Source organism: Miscanthus floridulus, chromosome 9 (assembly GCF_019320115.1).
Source record: "Miscanthus floridulus cultivar M001 chromosome 9, ASM1932011v1, whole genome shotgun sequence".
Classification (NCBI taxonomy): domain Eukaryota; kingdom Viridiplantae; phylum Streptophyta; class Magnoliopsida; order Poales; family Poaceae; genus Miscanthus; species Miscanthus floridulus.
In genome coordinates this window covers 82,037,893-82,054,476 of record NC_089588.1, presented here as the reverse complement: position 1 = coordinate 82,054,476, position 16,584 = coordinate 82,037,893, and the positions used below count along the sequence as shown (strand labels likewise).

At 43.2% G+C, this 16,584-nt stretch overlaps 1 protein-coding gene across 1 annotated transcript; it reads right to left on the bottom strand.

Moving 5' to 3' along the window:
• Positions 1–953: 953 nt before the first annotated feature.
• On the bottom strand, positions 954–4,857 carry LOC136482268 (uncharacterized). The gene is made up of 9 exons (XM_066479492.1): positions 4,676–4,857; positions 4,518–4,589; positions 4,328–4,402; positions 2,464–2,547; positions 2,254–2,323; positions 2,086–2,177; positions 1,758–1,799; positions 1,575–1,655; positions 954–1,485 (listed from the first exon to the last, which is right to left on the bottom strand). The coding sequence occupies exons 1-9, from the start codon at positions 4,718–4,720 to the stop codon at positions 1,408–1,410; spliced, it is 639 nt and encodes a 212-aa protein (XP_066335589.1). The 5' UTR covers positions 4,721–4,857; the 3' UTR covers positions 954–1,407.
• Positions 4,858–16,584: the final 11,727 nt, after the last annotated feature.

Below are 16,584 nucleotides of genomic sequence, written 5' to 3'. Positions count from 1 at the left end.
AAGATGCTCATAGATTAGTCAAACAAGCTAGAAAATTTGCTCCTTAATCACGTGCTTTTGTATTATGAAAGAAAAGTAGTCATTCTGGTATGTGTATCATGATTCGAGCCGTCCAAAAAAAAATTGGGGGAAAGTTTTATGCTCATAGCAACATATGGGTTTGAACAAAATTTTATTATATATTGTCATGCTTTATTGTATTGGCTTGGCTTAATGTTGTGCACTTGTATTTGCATGTATTACTGCATGATCCAGTAGCTTCATGCACGGGTGACAATTGCCTAAGTGATAATTGATAAATTTCAGAGCTGTGAAGGGCTTTGGCTTGCTTATAAAAATGATTGATTGCAGTGGTGTAAAACTTGCAAACTTGATCATTCATCGTATCCATCTGCATTTCAGGTAATAGAGGAGACAAAAGTAATATAGGATGACTTGTATCCATCTACATTTAAGGTAATATAGGATGACTTGTCAAGATGTTAGTGTGATTTGATGTACTCGTTATATTATAATATAATTTCATTATCATTTCTAACATGTCTCTTTTCTACAATGGTAGATATTTAACCTTTGATCACTTTTGATTATGAACTTTGTGCTTGCTTTGATTCAAAGAAATCCAGTTAATTATGTGTTTCGGTGTTAACTCTGTGTGATTCAAGTGATTTTTCATATGTTTTAACCGTATGAGTGTCATGGGATCCTACTTATACCCGTAGCAACGCAAAGGCACTCAACTAGTAACTAGTTGAATAATTTTTAGTCCATAAAGATCAAAACAGGCTGACTAATTGTCAGTTCACTAGTCATGGACTAGTTAGTGCATTAATCCATGGATATGAGCTAATTGGACTAGTTATTAGTCCTAGCTCATCTAAATAGGTCCTTAGATAGGGATAAAAACAGAACAAATATTTTCTGATTACTCAAAGGGGTTCATAGTAAATGGATAATCCGTATCTTAATCCAAACATTCAACAAAACTGAGGGGAAAAACAATGACCCACATTCATGTATTCATATCTGTACATAGCCTTTCAAGTCCGATCCGTTTTCATCGCTACACTTGTGCTCTTCGTAACAACTGCAAAGAACACAGCATCACAATTCAGAGACAAGATTGTATATATCAGTACATTACAAATCATACAAATTGCCCCACTCCTTCAAGTGAAACAGACTGTAAGCACAACCTCATCACAATTTGTAATGGCAAGTCATGAGATTGGAGCATCCTTGTTCACTCCAGAGGTGCGCCTGTCTTGGTTTAACGTTTAAATTAAAAAAAAATACAAGAATTACTGATTCACTATGAGGTATCCCCAGATATGCTTTCTGTGTGATGTTTCTCCGGGTGAGTGCGGTAAGAATTTGATCAGAAACAATAGCTCCAAAATTGCTAGGCTAAGTAGACAGTGCGTCGTGAATTAGCTTATTTGCAATCTCCTTTGAGAGCCCCATGACGCTATCACTAGAACCCACCTGCACAAGTCAAGGAGCTAGTTCACATTTGTATGAATGGAAACAAAAACCCTATAAGACAACCAAGATAAAGTGAATGAGACACTGACCACTGCTTCGACAAATGGCAGTGTCAATGGATGTTCAAGCAGCAAGCCACCTGCAACCCTAAATACTACTCCCTCATCGATCTAGCAAAGAGGGCAGAGAAAAACTCAGTGACATGACAAATATGAAAATACTGAAGCTCGTGATGGTAACCCAGCATTCAAGTAGAATAAATGAGCACATACCAAACTCTCGATGACCTCTTCTGGTATATCGTGGAAATAAATCTGCAGAGTGTAGAATGATAATGCAAAACTTCCTTGGTCAATTATCATACACAAATATTACATTTAAGACAAAAACTTCCTTTTGACACAATAAATTTGAAGAATCTTGTCTAGTAAATATTCATTCCCCTACATCAGTGAATTTCATTTGTATAGAATACCTATATAGCGATTATGCATCTGCATTGGACATCTATCCTCTTGCACTAGTAAATCTGATTTGAATGGCAACATAACAAGAGTAGCCTTGATGAAATAGTCCTTTTGGTTAAAAAGAGAAAATTACCTCAGCTTTGTCCAAACTTCCAAGTTTCTTCCCAGTTGTAAGATTAGTTACAACTACAGACCCAACAGTTGACACATGACCTCCAGAATAGCCTGGAGAAGATAATGATTCACTTAATAAACAAATGCATTAAAACATTGTGAATCAGATGCGTAGTGGACAACAAACCTTTCAGGAATTGGTGTGCTTCTTCCTTGGTGGTTGGCTTTTCTCTAATAATCCCTTCATGGACGACCACCTCAAAGTCAACTACAATTCAGTATGTAATCATACAAATGATAACACACTAGCAAATGATAAAGGAGAAGATACATTCCACCACAGTTGTGGCATACAAATTCCATCCAAATTAGGAGTGCAGAGGTAATCGAGACATACTATGTCAGAAGTGATCAGGAGTGTTGGTTGATTGCCTTCTTTCTGGTAGTCAGCAAGGTTCAGTCTGGACATGATAGCATCAGCCTGAAAGATGCTTAACGTGGTTAACTCCATGCTGGGGGAGAAAAAAACTGTTGGTGCTAGAAAAACAACCAAGGCCCAATTTGGTTTGATATTTCTTTAGCCTCCTTATCCTCCCACAGAAAGAAGTATTAGTTTTCATGTAGCTTTAAAAACAAGTATATGTGCAAAATATGTTCGTCTAACACCAGCAAAACTGAAGCCCATGTTGAAGTCAATCCTAACCATTACATTTTGATCACAAATCCAGGCAGACTAATGTAGGAACTAGATGGGGCAAAGACACAGCAAAATGTAAATACCATCAATTGCAACACATTGATGGACCATTTTGTGCATCGAATCTGTTGTGCAATATGATCTGCACCCAGAAAATTTACAAACACTTTAAGGAACTTCCTAATTTATGCTTCAGATGGCCACCTAAAGAAGTTGCAAACTTAGCCAACTTGCTAAGAGCTATCAACTGACCAACAATAATATAGTTAAAAGATCATAAATCAGATCCCAAGTGAACTTTAGTCATAATTTTGCACCAAACTATCAAGGAAGCTACAAAAATAAAAAAAAAATACAAACATTTTTTAATGATGCTTAGGATCACTCAACAACTGACTTATATCGTGTAATGCATGAACACCTGATCTTTTTCACTAAGTATCACAATGGTGCATATCTGTGCACATAACTATTACATCCATTAATGCTGATATTGAGATGGCAAACAGGCCTTATTGCATAGGTATGCTTGCAATAACACTTACTACTGAGTGAAAAAAAAAAGAAATACACATGCATAAAAAGGATATGAATGGTATGTTGAGAAACCAAATTGCATCCTAGAAACTCTTAGAAAATCAACAAAACGAGTTGACTTTATTTAAAAGCAATCATGATACTATGGTAAAAACTAATGGTTTGGTTTGAAATCAACACCCAAAATAAGCCTCTCAAATCTTGTTTTACATTCTTTTGGAGATCTGATGGTCCTCAATTAGTTATGCAAATTCAGAAAGAAAAAAAACTAAGGAGGAAACTGAAGCAGTGGGCAGCAAATACAAAACCGAAAAAAAAAAACAGAATACGATGAGTCGATGATTCATCCAAGGCTTCATAATCATCGTTTGCACACACAAAAGTATAATTATATGATCGATGCCTTCAGCAGCCTTGAGAAAGAGGATCACTTTCTTTGTTGCTGGATGGCCATGTTCAGCTCATGACCATGTATATTGACTGATACTTTGGTCAAGCATTAAAATAAGTTTCCACTACCCCTGAACCTGGAGTATACTTTATTTTTTCAAACCGATTTGTGTACAAAATTCCTGCATACATTGCTGAACACTGTTTCTATATATTCAGGGAAATATTATCTTGTCGATCAGGTTATCTAATAGAAAAGGCCTTTTATAGGTCTTTGGAAATGAAAAAAGTACCACCTACTGAACTTTCATGTGTTTTTTCGTGCGATTGAGGAAAATGTCAGTATATCGCATAGTATCATATAACAAAATGGAAATTGAAAAACAATATTTCATTTTAAACTCCCAATACAAAGCACAAAAGGACTGGCTTACTACAAGTATAGAACATTATATACTAAAAACTTGCAGCCCCCAGCAACGCATTCGCAATTGAGCCACACAAATCATCACATTGGCAACTGGATGTAACTGCAGAACTCCCGAGTCTACTGAAGGTCCGAAGCTACAACATAGCACAACGCAGAGCATTGTCTCACCAAAGGGGGCGAAAAAAAGCAGGGCATTTTTGTGTCTACCTTGGCCTCCGCGAGGACCATCACCAAGTCATCAGGATTCTCCCTCCTGATGCTCTTCTCGTCGATGTCCGCAGTCTGAAACCACATAAATAAACACAAACAAATCCCATAAGCATTCCATTTCACCGGCAGAATCAGAGCCGCCAGCGGCGGTTGGGAGCAAGCCAAGCAGCAGAGCAGCACGACCCACCATGACTTGGAACTCCAGCCCCATCTCCTCGAGGATGTGCTTTCGCGCCACCGACGACGACCCCAGGATCAGCTGCGACGCGACGAAGCCACCGGCGGTCAGGACAAGGTGAGGAAGAGGAACGGGTTGTCGTTGGATTGAAATTGGTGAGGGCGAACCTTGAAGGGCTGCTGGCTGGCGGGCGGTGAGGAGTCCGTGGCCATGGGGCTCTTGCGCACGGTGAGGCGAGGGGGGCGGCGGGAGGGCCGCGTCGGCGGGGTTCCGGGAAGACGGGGGCGGTGCTGCAGGGGACAGAGTGCGGCAGCCGCAAAACCTGTGGGGGAGAGGATATGGCCCCCTGGGGCGAAAGGCTGGAAGGTGCGCTGGGAAAATTTCAATTACGTCCACGGATAAACGAGGCCTTGTTTAGATCACCTTCAAATTTCAAAGTTTTTTCACTCTCTCTCCATCATATCAATTTTTAGCCGCTTGCATGAAGTATTAAATGTAGGTAAAAAAATAACTAATTGCACAGTTTAGTTCGAAATCACGAGATGAATCTTTTAAGCTTAGTTGGTCCACGATTGGACAATATTTACCAAATAAGACGAAAGTGCTACTATTCATTAGATTGAAATTTTTTGCAATCTAAACATGGCCCGAGTTTAGGTGACACTGTCACAATGAGTTGAAAAATATAATTAATCAGTACTAAATTGTTATTAGTAGAACTAGAAAAGGCCAAACATTATAAACTTTTGACTAACGTTGAACCAAATATGCACAGGTTTCGTATAAATATAAAGGTACATGTGTCGTTACATTCATATTGAAAATGTTTTCTAACAAGATTTGGTCAACGTTGCAAAAAAAAAGTCAGGTGAAAGAAAATAGAACAAAATACGTCTTTATAGCTTAGGCCTTGTTCACTTATGTTATGAGCTGTACTAACTCAGCGAACAAACAGTGTTTTCCTCTCATAACAAATCAGCGAACGCCATGTCTTTTTAGCAAAACGAACCGGACCTTATACATCTTCTGAAAAGAGAAGTACAATAGGTGATGTAGGCCTTGTTTAGTTCCACCCCAAATTCCCAAAAAGTGCTACAGCCTATCACATTGAATGTTTGCGGCCCGTGCATGGAACATTAAATGTAGACGAAAAAAAACTAATTGCACAGTTTGGTGGGAAATTGCGAGACGAACATTTTAAGTCTAATTAGTCCATGATTGAACATTAATTGCCAAATAAAAACGAAAATGCTACAGTAGCCCCCAAATTCCAACTTTCTGAAACTAAACACGCCCGTAATATGTAAGTAAATAACAATTAAGAATAATATGTCCTCTAAACAAGTAGAACGAGATGATAACCCGCCACATTGCTACAGAAAATTTGCAGCGCTATATACGATCACAGTGGGAGAAATATTTCTTTTTTTTTCTTCATGACTGTAGCCCCAAGTATTAATGGAAAACAATGATTCATCTTTAGTAAAGCCTAACAAAACGTCTATCAATCAAATAGATATCTTGATGTGTAAAGAAAATACACGTATCTGGTATATGACAAAAAAGGAAGCCATCTAACTGCTCACCTATACAACTTGTAGAAACACATTATGTAGTTTGCGAGGTGTTGTCTTAGGGCGTGTTTGGCATGGCTCTGGAGCTGAACTCCAGCCAATTTTCCAGCCAAACACCTTAGCTCTAAAACTCTATGAAGCTGCCAACTCCATGGAGCTGCAGTGCAAATGGGGGTGGAGTTTTGAAGCACCTCTTTTGTAGCTCCAAAACCACCCAATATGAACCTTCTCGTGGAGTTGGTGGATAATTACCCACCAATGCCACTGGTTACACAGAAAACAGTTCGTTCTTTCTATTCTCCATCTCCTTCCCGACGCAACCTCTGCCTCGTCCCGCCACTGCCGACCTGCCGGTTCGTTCTTTCTATTCTCCATCTCCTTCCCGACGCAACCTCTGCCTCGTCCCGCCACTGCCGACCTGCCGCCTTTCACACTCCCCCGACGGCTGGAGGGCGCATCCCCGCCACCACCCCCACCTTCCCCGTCCGTGTCGCAGCCTGTGCTGCCCATGCGATGCCGCCGCCGTCGTGCGTGCCGGCCGGCCTATTCTCACTCCAACATCCGCCACTGCTCCCACCTCCCCGTCATCCACCACCCTGGTTGCGAGCTCGCGTCTCCGGCTCCTCGCCGGACGCCAATGGCCAGCGGTATTACTGCTGGTATCAGAGAAGGTCGATCCTCGGCGTGGGTGTGTGACGGCGCAGGCGGCGGTCGACTTGGGAGCTGTTCGGGAGCACTCAGGGGCGGCAACTTCACCTTGCCCTTCAGGTGTTCGACAAAATGCCTACTTGCGGTTCTCAGAGCTGGACGCCCCCAAATCACATCCTGGAGGTCACCATCCACAAGGAGCAGGTGCCGATATGTAACAGAACATGTGCTTCGTCAGGTTTTTAGTCCATTTGGCGATATGGAGCAGGTGCAAGTGTTTGGGGGGTTAGGCCATGTGTCTGCTCAGGTTGTTTTGTGATCCAAATACGACGCTGTTGAAGCTTTCGGAGAGTTGCATGGCCGCAATATATATGATAGTTGTTGTCAGCTTAATATCCAGTATGGTGTGCCCAGCGAGCCTGATGTTTCCAAGGGCAGCACCCATGAGGTGGACGTCCACCAGGTGTTCGATGGATTGCCTACTTGCGGTTCTCAGAGCTGGACGCCCCCAAATCACGTCCTGGAGGTCACCATTCACAAGGTTGCTATCCTGTAACAGAACATGTGCTTCGTCAGGTTTTTAGTCCATTTGGCGATATGGAGCAGGTGCAAGCGTTTGAGGGGTTAGACCATGTGTCTGCTCAGGTTGTTTTCCGATCCAAATATAATGTTGTTGAAGCTTTCGGAGAGTTGCATGGTCACAATATATATGATGGTTGTTGTCAGCTTGATATCCAGTATGGTGTGCCCAGTGAGCCTGATGTTTCCATGGTCAAGGGCATCGCCACGGCAAGTTCATCATCGTTATTGTTTCCTTCTTCTACTGTTATCAAAGCCGCCCTCGATGACCTCAGTTCTGATATTCTACCTATGGACGCTGCTGCAAGTGGAGCACACACAAAGGCTGCTACTGGTATGGAAGCACAGAGAGGTATCAATGCCATTTTCCTGCCCGTCCTGGATGTCGTGAACTATGGACGACCTTATTTTGGAACTATGAACTTATTTTGTAATTTCGGTTCTAGACAAATGACATGTAATTTATTATTATTTTGGACTCCACTGCATGTACTTTCATTTCATATTTGTGAGAAGTAGTTCAAGTCGATCCAGGGGCAAGAATGGCAATCTACCCTCAAACTCATCTTTTCTGGAGCTGGGGACACCCTCCCAGCCAAACACCCTCATCAAACAGCTCCAACTCCACCCAGAGCTGGCTCCACCTGAAGTTCTGGAGTGGAGCAGCTCCACCCAGAATTGGAGTCATGCCAAACAAGGCCTTAGTCTCCAAGAGACCAAAGTTGTAGTTTAGATTTTTGTCAAAAAAAAAACACACGTGGATAGATAACAGACCTAGAGTATCAGTTGTGAGACCCAGCTTAAGAAAACCATCACACGTCACTATCGTTCCGCTATACAGTACAAAATATCTTCCATCTCAGCCAGGTGATCCTAGGCACGAACCTCGTGACGGTCGAGGTGGAGCGCAGTATCCCGCTGGTATGTCACGACGATCGAGCTGGGACTGGGAGAAGCCCAGCGGAGGCGGCGCGACACGGTGCAGCGCTGCCGAGCGGGGCAGGGCATGGCCTAGCCGGAGCAGGGTGGCCGGCGAGTGTACGCGGAGCAGAGTTATCTAGGCTTTTGTTTGTGCGATTTATTGGAAGAGAAAAATACTGTATCATATAAACCGGTTTATATGTGCAGCCGAACATGGCCTTAAACTCTGTTGCAGCGACCGTTCATTTTGTTTTTCATGCATTTGCAGTGGCTATTCGGTGCATTTATTACGGTAGAGAAATCAGTGGTGCGTTCTGGTAGAGGAATCGATGGTGAAATACAATAATTTATACGCCTCTTTGGTTGGCACGTAAGAAGGAACCGGCGAGTACATAGACTAACAGCTGTTCAGTTCATGTAGCACAAACGCTGACATGGTTTTGCGAAATCGGTTAGAAATCTGCTAGTGGATTCGCTAGTGGATTCCTTCTATATAGGTATATAGTAGATAACACAATGGTTAAATAAATGTGAAGCTGTATTCGAGATAGGATGGCTAAGAAGAATCAAGGTATATAGTTGGGTGTTATTTTTTTTTGAGAAAATTTTAACCGCGGTCCTCTGACTTGGCAGCAGGTGTCACTTAGGCACTTAGCTCTCCGTTCTTTAGAAGTGCAACTTTGGGGTCCCAGAACTCGTCCCGGACGCCACTAGAGGTCCAAACGGGCCACGACCCGATCTGCTTGCCTCCGTGGCGTTCCAGCGTGGCGCGGACGTGGGTTCCGGCCCAAAAACAGACTCACGCGGCCGACCCCCTTTTCCCATGCTCGCTCTCCTTCAGTCACGACGCGGAGGCAGAACAGTTCCCCAATCGTGTTCGTCGTCGGGGAGCAGCGGTGCCGGCCGCATCCAGCTGCGTCCGCCGCCCAGAGCCGCGTCTTCTCCTGCGAGGGCCACATCGACGGCGAGAGGGATCCACCCGCTTCTCAGCTTCTCCGCTTGGGCGGGCTGGTGGCGGCCTCACGGCCTCTGGAGGCAGGCGCGGCCACGCCGGGGGCGGGCGTGGCGGCCAGGAAGCACGCGGAGGCTCGCCGTTGCCAAGAAGGCCCTCACGTCCGTCGAGCTCACCGCCGACAGGAAGGCCCTCGCGTCCACCGTGCTCGCCGTTGGCTCCAAAGAGATGTAGGTGGCCGGCTCCAGAGCAATGTGCAAGGAAAGCGCCGTCATGGTCGTGGGCTCCGGCATCGGCGGCGCGACCTCGTGAGGAAGGCCATGTCCCTCCATATCAGCCAGTGTTCAACAAGGTAATGCAGAGAAGAGCCAGCAGAGAAGAGGAAGGATCATGGAGCAGTGAAAGAAAATGCAGAGAAGAGCCAGCATCATATCTGATTGAAAGAAAGAAGATATGAAAATTTCAGGCCTCTGTTGGCTATTTGTGCTTGTTTAGTTCTCAAAAAGTTTCTCAAAAAGTGGTACAGTAGCCATCACATCGAATTTTGCGATACGTGCATGGAGTATTAAATGTAGACGAAAAAAACTAATTGCACAGTTTGGTTGGAAATCGCGAGACGAACGTTTTGAGCCTAATTAGTTCATGATTGAACACTAATTGCCAAATAAAAACGAAAGTGCTACAGTAGCCAAATTTCTAAATTTCACGAACTAAATGTAGAGAAATCTCTTGTATGGATATAGTTATGCTTCTGAAATGTTCAGGGACACTTGAAATGTAATGAGATGGTTGCCTGCATTGTAGAACTGTCTTATGTGCAATGAAATGGCCTATTGGTGTTGCTTGCATCTACATCTATATTTTTCTCTGATGGTTGCCAGCATTCAGTTAGCTCAATCTGAACATATGCTAAAATGCATGTATAGGGCCTCTGTTGTGTGTTTGAGCTATTCCAGGATATACTTGCTTGAAGTATGAAGTATTTGCTCATTTTGCCTGTACTTCTATTACCATGCAAATTTCTGTGATAAGGCTCACTGGGTCTCCATACAATTTTTTCTACAGCCCAAGAGAATGTCTTAATATTTTCTGGTTTTCTCTTCTACATATATAGGCAGCCATGAGCTACGGCCATAAAAACATATATATTAGCCGGTGATCTGAAACATGTATTGCAATTAACCACATATATGTAAGAGTGAGGCATAAAACACAGCCATAAAAGACCGTTTAGTTTGCCACTGCAGAGTTGCAACTATGGCACTGGTACATATGTTTTGGTGCCATTCTACAATGTTATGGTGCTACCTGTACAAGCATCTTTCTCAGACATAGATGCTACGGTCACAGACTAATTATTTCCCAAAGGCTGTGGCATTCACAAAAGAGCAAAAGTTGTCATGACTAACTAATTCCCAAAAGTTGTCATGGCTAACTAATTCCCAAAAGTTGTCTTCACTAACTATTTCCCAAAAGTCTTCACTAACTATTTCCTGAAAGTTGTACAGATCTTCACTAACTTTTTTAGTCCTTGGTTTTCTTTGGAGCCTTTTTCTGTCCTGGTGCAGTCCTCTTCCTCTTTGCTGCAGTCTTGCTTTCCTTGGTGGCTATTGTTAGAGGTACTGGCCTTCCCAACGGCCTGTTGGTGTTGATGAACACTAAATCTGGCAGTGGCCCTACAGGCTGATATGGAATGGATGAATCTAATCCCTACCAAATAAAGATGGTGACCAACATTAGTGGATACATCAAACAACAAAATTGATAACAGTAGGCATGTGAAGTAGATAACCTTTTGCATCATTTGCAGTAACATGTGGTCGAGCTCATATTGGACATCAGCTGGGAGTATACTGGTGCATCACCAGTTTGTGTCAGGTGGTCATATGTTGATGCCATAGCAGTAGGTTCTTCATGGCCTTCTGTGAATACCTGAGAATTTTGGGGACCTTCATGGCCTTCTGTGAATACCTGAGAATTTTGTGGACCTTCATGGCCTACAAACTGAGATTCTAGGGTATCCTATAGGTTTACAAATGGCAGTATGTCATCAAAATAATTTAAATGGCAGACAATTAGCTGTAGTACATGATCAACCTCTGACATTGTGATTTTCTCCTTTGCAGTAGCTGCACTTGATGACCACTCCATGTTTGGAAATTGATGGTCCATGTTTTCCTTGAATTTCCTATGGCTCCTTCCTCCTACACCTGGGTGGTCTTCCTACTCTTTTTTCATACTTAGGTGGAAGAGCTGTAGGACCATTTACATTTTCCCACAGTGTAATGTCTCTACATGGAATGACTTTACTTTCATATGCTCTGCTAAATGCTTCAAGAGAGTAGCACTCATGGACAACACTTTCAACTAGAATTCTTTCATGCCTTAAGCATGATATAGCGTGCTGACAGGGAATTCCTGTGAGATTCCACTTCCTGCATTCACATATCTTTGCTCTAATGTCCACAATGTACTTAAACACCCTTTCAAGTACTTGGAATAAACCATTTCCAGATGGCATAGCATAGCATATGTTGGCAAGTTCTGCATTATTTGCTACTTTCTTCCTAATCTTAGGACAGATAGGACCAACAAACTGCTCAAACAATTCCTTTTACTTGTTATAGTGCCTAGTCATTAGTTGTTGTTTGATCTTTTCTAACATGGAAAGAATTGTCAATTCCCTAGCTTCCAGTATGTAACTATTAAATACCTCATAATTGTTGTTCAGAAGCATATCAGTCTTAGGAAATTCAGGAAAGTAAGCCCTTACCCATGTGTTCGAGGGCATCTTCTCCAACCAATTAAATGCAGCATGGCTGAGTGCCTTCAGCTTCTCCATGTGATATTGCCACTTTTGCTCTGTACTAGCTCTTGCACAGGTCCACAGCTGCTTTTTAAGTATTTCACCTTTGAAACCAACATCCCTGAAGTTTGCCTACAAATGCCTCACACAGAATCGATGCTCTGACTCAGGGAAGGTTTCTTCAACTGCTGGAATTAGACCCTGCAACAAGAGGTGTGAATTAACAACCAAATAAACTTAGAGAAAATGGTGTTGTTGTGCTTGAACTTTACCTTCTGTTTATCAGTCATAATCATCTTGGTCAAAATACAGAACCAATGTCTTCACCCTATCAACCACTGAACACATAGCATTTGTATCTGCATCAGTAAGCATAAGCCGCAAGCCATCTTGCATTTCCTTTCCTGGCAGCAACCAATGCACCTTCAAGGCAGTGTTGCTGTCATAGCCAAGTTGTTGAGCAATGTCATCAAACCACAAAGTGGACCAAGTATCAACATCACAGTAATCAAACCAGCTTATCCTCTCATCCACATAAGACCTCAAATTTCCCGAACCAACAAAAAATCCACCATGATGAACTTCAACAGTGAACTCATTGTTGCTACCTACAGTCAAACAATTGTGCAAATACACTACATCAGTACTACGCCATGGTTAGTATTTCACTACACTACATCAGGTAAATTTACACGACATCAGTGTATTTCACAGTACCCATCTTAACCCTACCCCATGAACAAAACCCCAACTTTCATCGAATCGCACCCTAAATGTCAAACCCTAGACCCCAAAATCGAAACTTTACAAATCAAACAACAACTGTTACTTTGAAACCATCAGTTCGGGCACAAAAAATTGGAGACTTTTGTCATCCCAGAACTTAGCATAACAAGGCAGAGGCTCCCCCTTTGCTCGCAGCTTCGGACCCATCGCCGAAGCCTCTGCGCCAGCCACCTGCTTTCCTGTCGCCGCCTACTACACCCACCCAATCCCTTCTCCTTCGATCTCCTTCATCGAGAAGCCGGCGTCTAGCTACGCCTCGGTGACCCGCCGTGGCCACCGAGAAGAAGCAGAGTAGGCGAGTTTGAAGGAGAGCGAGCAGGGAAAGGGGGTCGGCTACGTGCGTCTGATTTTGGGGCGGGATCCATGTCTGCGCCATGCTGGAACACCACAGACGCAAGCAGATCAGGTCGTGGCCCGTTTGGACCTGGCGCGCGGGATGAGTTTTGAAGTTGCATTTTTAAAGAATGGGGACCATAAGTGACACCCGCTGTCAAGTTAGAAGACCGCGGGTGAATTTATCTAAAAAAAGAGTGTTTTTTAGTTGGCTATAGTAGCCAAGAGAGCCAGAATGGTACGTCTAGAGTTGTATGGTTATATTTTGGACATCTACTTTTAATTATAAAGTAAAGAAAGCATTGACCCTGTTCGCTTTGCTGAAAAACCATGACTGAAAATACTGTTCGCATATTTGTTGTGAGAGAAAACACTATTCATTCATTGAAATAGTACGGCTCATAAGACAAGCGAGCAGGACCAATTATCATGTTCACCTTACAAATAGTTAGGAATAAAAGTTAGAAACAAAATATAGTGCCAAGCTTCGTCTCTTCTAGTACAATTAAATTATGGTATATATTCATTGAGATTCTTTTTGGGTGTAGTCACTAAATCATTCCCCATTATTCCATTGGATGGCAACAAATGTTTTTATATCTAGCTAATACAGCGGTGGATCACATAGGGCGTGTTTGTTTCCCTGGCCCAGGGTGGCCTGTCGGTACCAGGCCAGCCTAGCCTGGTGGAGGCAGCCCCAAGTGGTGCAACTAGGCCTGTTTGTTTGCTTGGCCCAAGTAGAGGTTGGCTAGGGATGGGAAGGTGCTTGTTTGCCTGAACAAAAGTGTATGAGTACCCTGCATCCAAGAATTGGTAGCCTTACCCCCCCAACCCCCACCCACCCCACCTTCTTCCCTGCTCCTGTTCGTTCTCTTCTCATTGCGATCGTAGGGAGGTGCCCTGTTGAAAGCTCTAGTTTAGTTTTGGTGAATTGATGAAACACTGAGTGTTAACCTAGTTTATCAAAGTGATTATGAGATAGGTAGTACTACTCCAAGTGATGAAGCAGTGGTGAAAATCATGATGATGGTGATGGCATGGTGATGATCAAATGCTTGGATTTGGAAAAGAAGAAAGAGAAAAACAAAAAGCTCAAGGCAAAGGTAAAACTTGATAGGAGCTTTTCGTTTTGGTGATCGAGACACGTAGTGGGTATGATCACATTTAGGATCGATAGTCATACTATTAAGAGGGATGAAACTCGTATCGAAATATGGTTATTAAAGTGCCACTAGATGCTCTAACTCATTGCATATGCATTTAGGATCCAGTGGAGTGCAACACCATTGAAAACATTTGTGAAAATATGCTAACACATGTGCACAAGGTGATACACTTGGTGGTTGACATATTTAAGCAAGGGTAAAGAAGATAGAGTTGAAAAGGAGTTAATTGTGCTAGTCACAGAGTGACCGGACACGTCCGGAATTAGGATCGAACGCGTCCGATATTTGACCCAAGGTGAGCGACTAAGTGAAAGTGACCGGACTCTGGCTCAGTGGAGTGACCAGACGCTGACGAGTTACTGTTCAGCATCAAGTCAAAGTGATATAGCCCGATGCAGGATTGCAGAGAGCCACCGGACGCATCCGGTTGCCAACAAGTCTCAGGTTTTCAGCGCAATAATTCATCGGATGCTGGGAGCGTCTCATCCGGTCGGCCCAAAGTGGCTCTGGGAGCTCTATGGACTCAACCTGATGCTATGTCTCCCGGGTCCAGTCCGGTGTGATCGGACACGTCCGGTCGGCCCAGAGCGGCTATGGGAGCTCTCTGGACTCGACCTGACACTGCATCTCCCGGGTCCAGTTGTTTTCTAACAGTGCGTCTGAACATGTAGTATTACTATGCGTAGAGATAGCCGTTGGGCGCCAATGGCTAAACAATTTGAAAGGGACACGTAGCAGTCAGGCAGTGATCGGACACGTCCGATCACCACACCGGACGCGTCCGATCGTCTCGCAGTCAACCCAATAATTGAGCCAACGGCTCTATTGTTTGGGGGTGTCTATAAATATCATTTGGCTGGCTCTAGCTCACTCTCTTTGGCCATTTGTATTGACATAGCAACCTTGTGAGCTTAGCCAAAGCCCTCCCACTCATCTTCATCTTTGATTCATCATCTTTATGAGATTGAGAGAGAATCCAAGTGCATTGCTTGAGTGTTTGCATCTAGAGGCACTTGATATTCATGTTTTGCTGCGGGTTTAGTTTGTTACTCTTGGTGGTTGCCACCACCTAGATGGCTTGGAGTAGCGAGGATCGTCGAGCGGAGGTTGGTGATTGTCTCCGGTTCTGATCGTGGTGATTGTGAGGGGTTCTTGACCTTTCCACGACGGAGAGCCAAAACGTACTCTAGTAAATTGCCCGTGGCTTGTGTGATCCTCATCTTGTATTGGTTGTGTGGCACCCTATTAAGGGTTTGGCGTGTGATGCCAATTAGCGTGTGATCCTCCAAGTGAGTCAATCGCCACAACGGGGACTAGCTTGCCGACAAGCAAGTGAACCTTGGAGGAAAAATCATTGTGTCTTGATTGTTTCCTTGATATTCATTGGTATTCACTCATTGGTCACTTGCCATGGCGGTATACCTCTCTACCACTCTCTTGTATTTCAGTATACATTCACTTAGATAGAGCTAGTGGTAGTTAAGACTAGATAGTGTATCATTTAATTGTATTACTCTCACTAGATTGATCACCTAGGTGTATATTAGCGATATAGCTTTGTTGTGATATACTAGAGATCATAGAAAATAGAAATGGGTAGATGGCTTGCAACCCCAAATATAGTGTTAGCGTAAAATTTGCTTCACCATCTTATTGACTAATCGTTTGTCTTAGTGTTGTTGTAGAAAATTTTAATAGGCTATTCACCCTCCCTATAGCTATTAGGACCTTTCAAGTGGTATCAGAGTCGTGGTCACCATGATTTAAGGCTTAACAACCTTCTGTGTAAAAATGGCTTAAATCAACAACACCAAGAAGCCACCCCAATTTGATGGCTCAAACTATCCCTATTGGAAGGCTAAGATGACAACATATATCAAGTCAATCAATAGAAAAGTTTGGAAGGTGGTGGAGACCAAGATTGAGATAGAGGATCCAGAGAACCCCACCACCACTAAAGAAGTGCTTCTCCAAAACAATGACATTGCTTTTAGTGCCATTCATGATGCTATTGATGAGAGAACATTTGAGCAAATCAAGAATATTAAGATGGTTCATGAAGCATGGAAGAAGTTGGAGGAATCATTTGAGGGCACTCAAGCCGTGAAGGGTGCCAAGGCATATATCCTCAAGGAGAAGTTTGTTAGTTTCAAGATGAAGGAGGATGAGAGTGTGCTGAAGATGTTCCATAGGTTATAAGTGCTTGTCAATGATCTCAAAGCACTTGGTGAGAAGGTGGAGGACAAGGACTTCTCCCATAAGTTCTTGAGATGCTTACCCTCAAGATTTGGAACATTGATCACTATTCTAG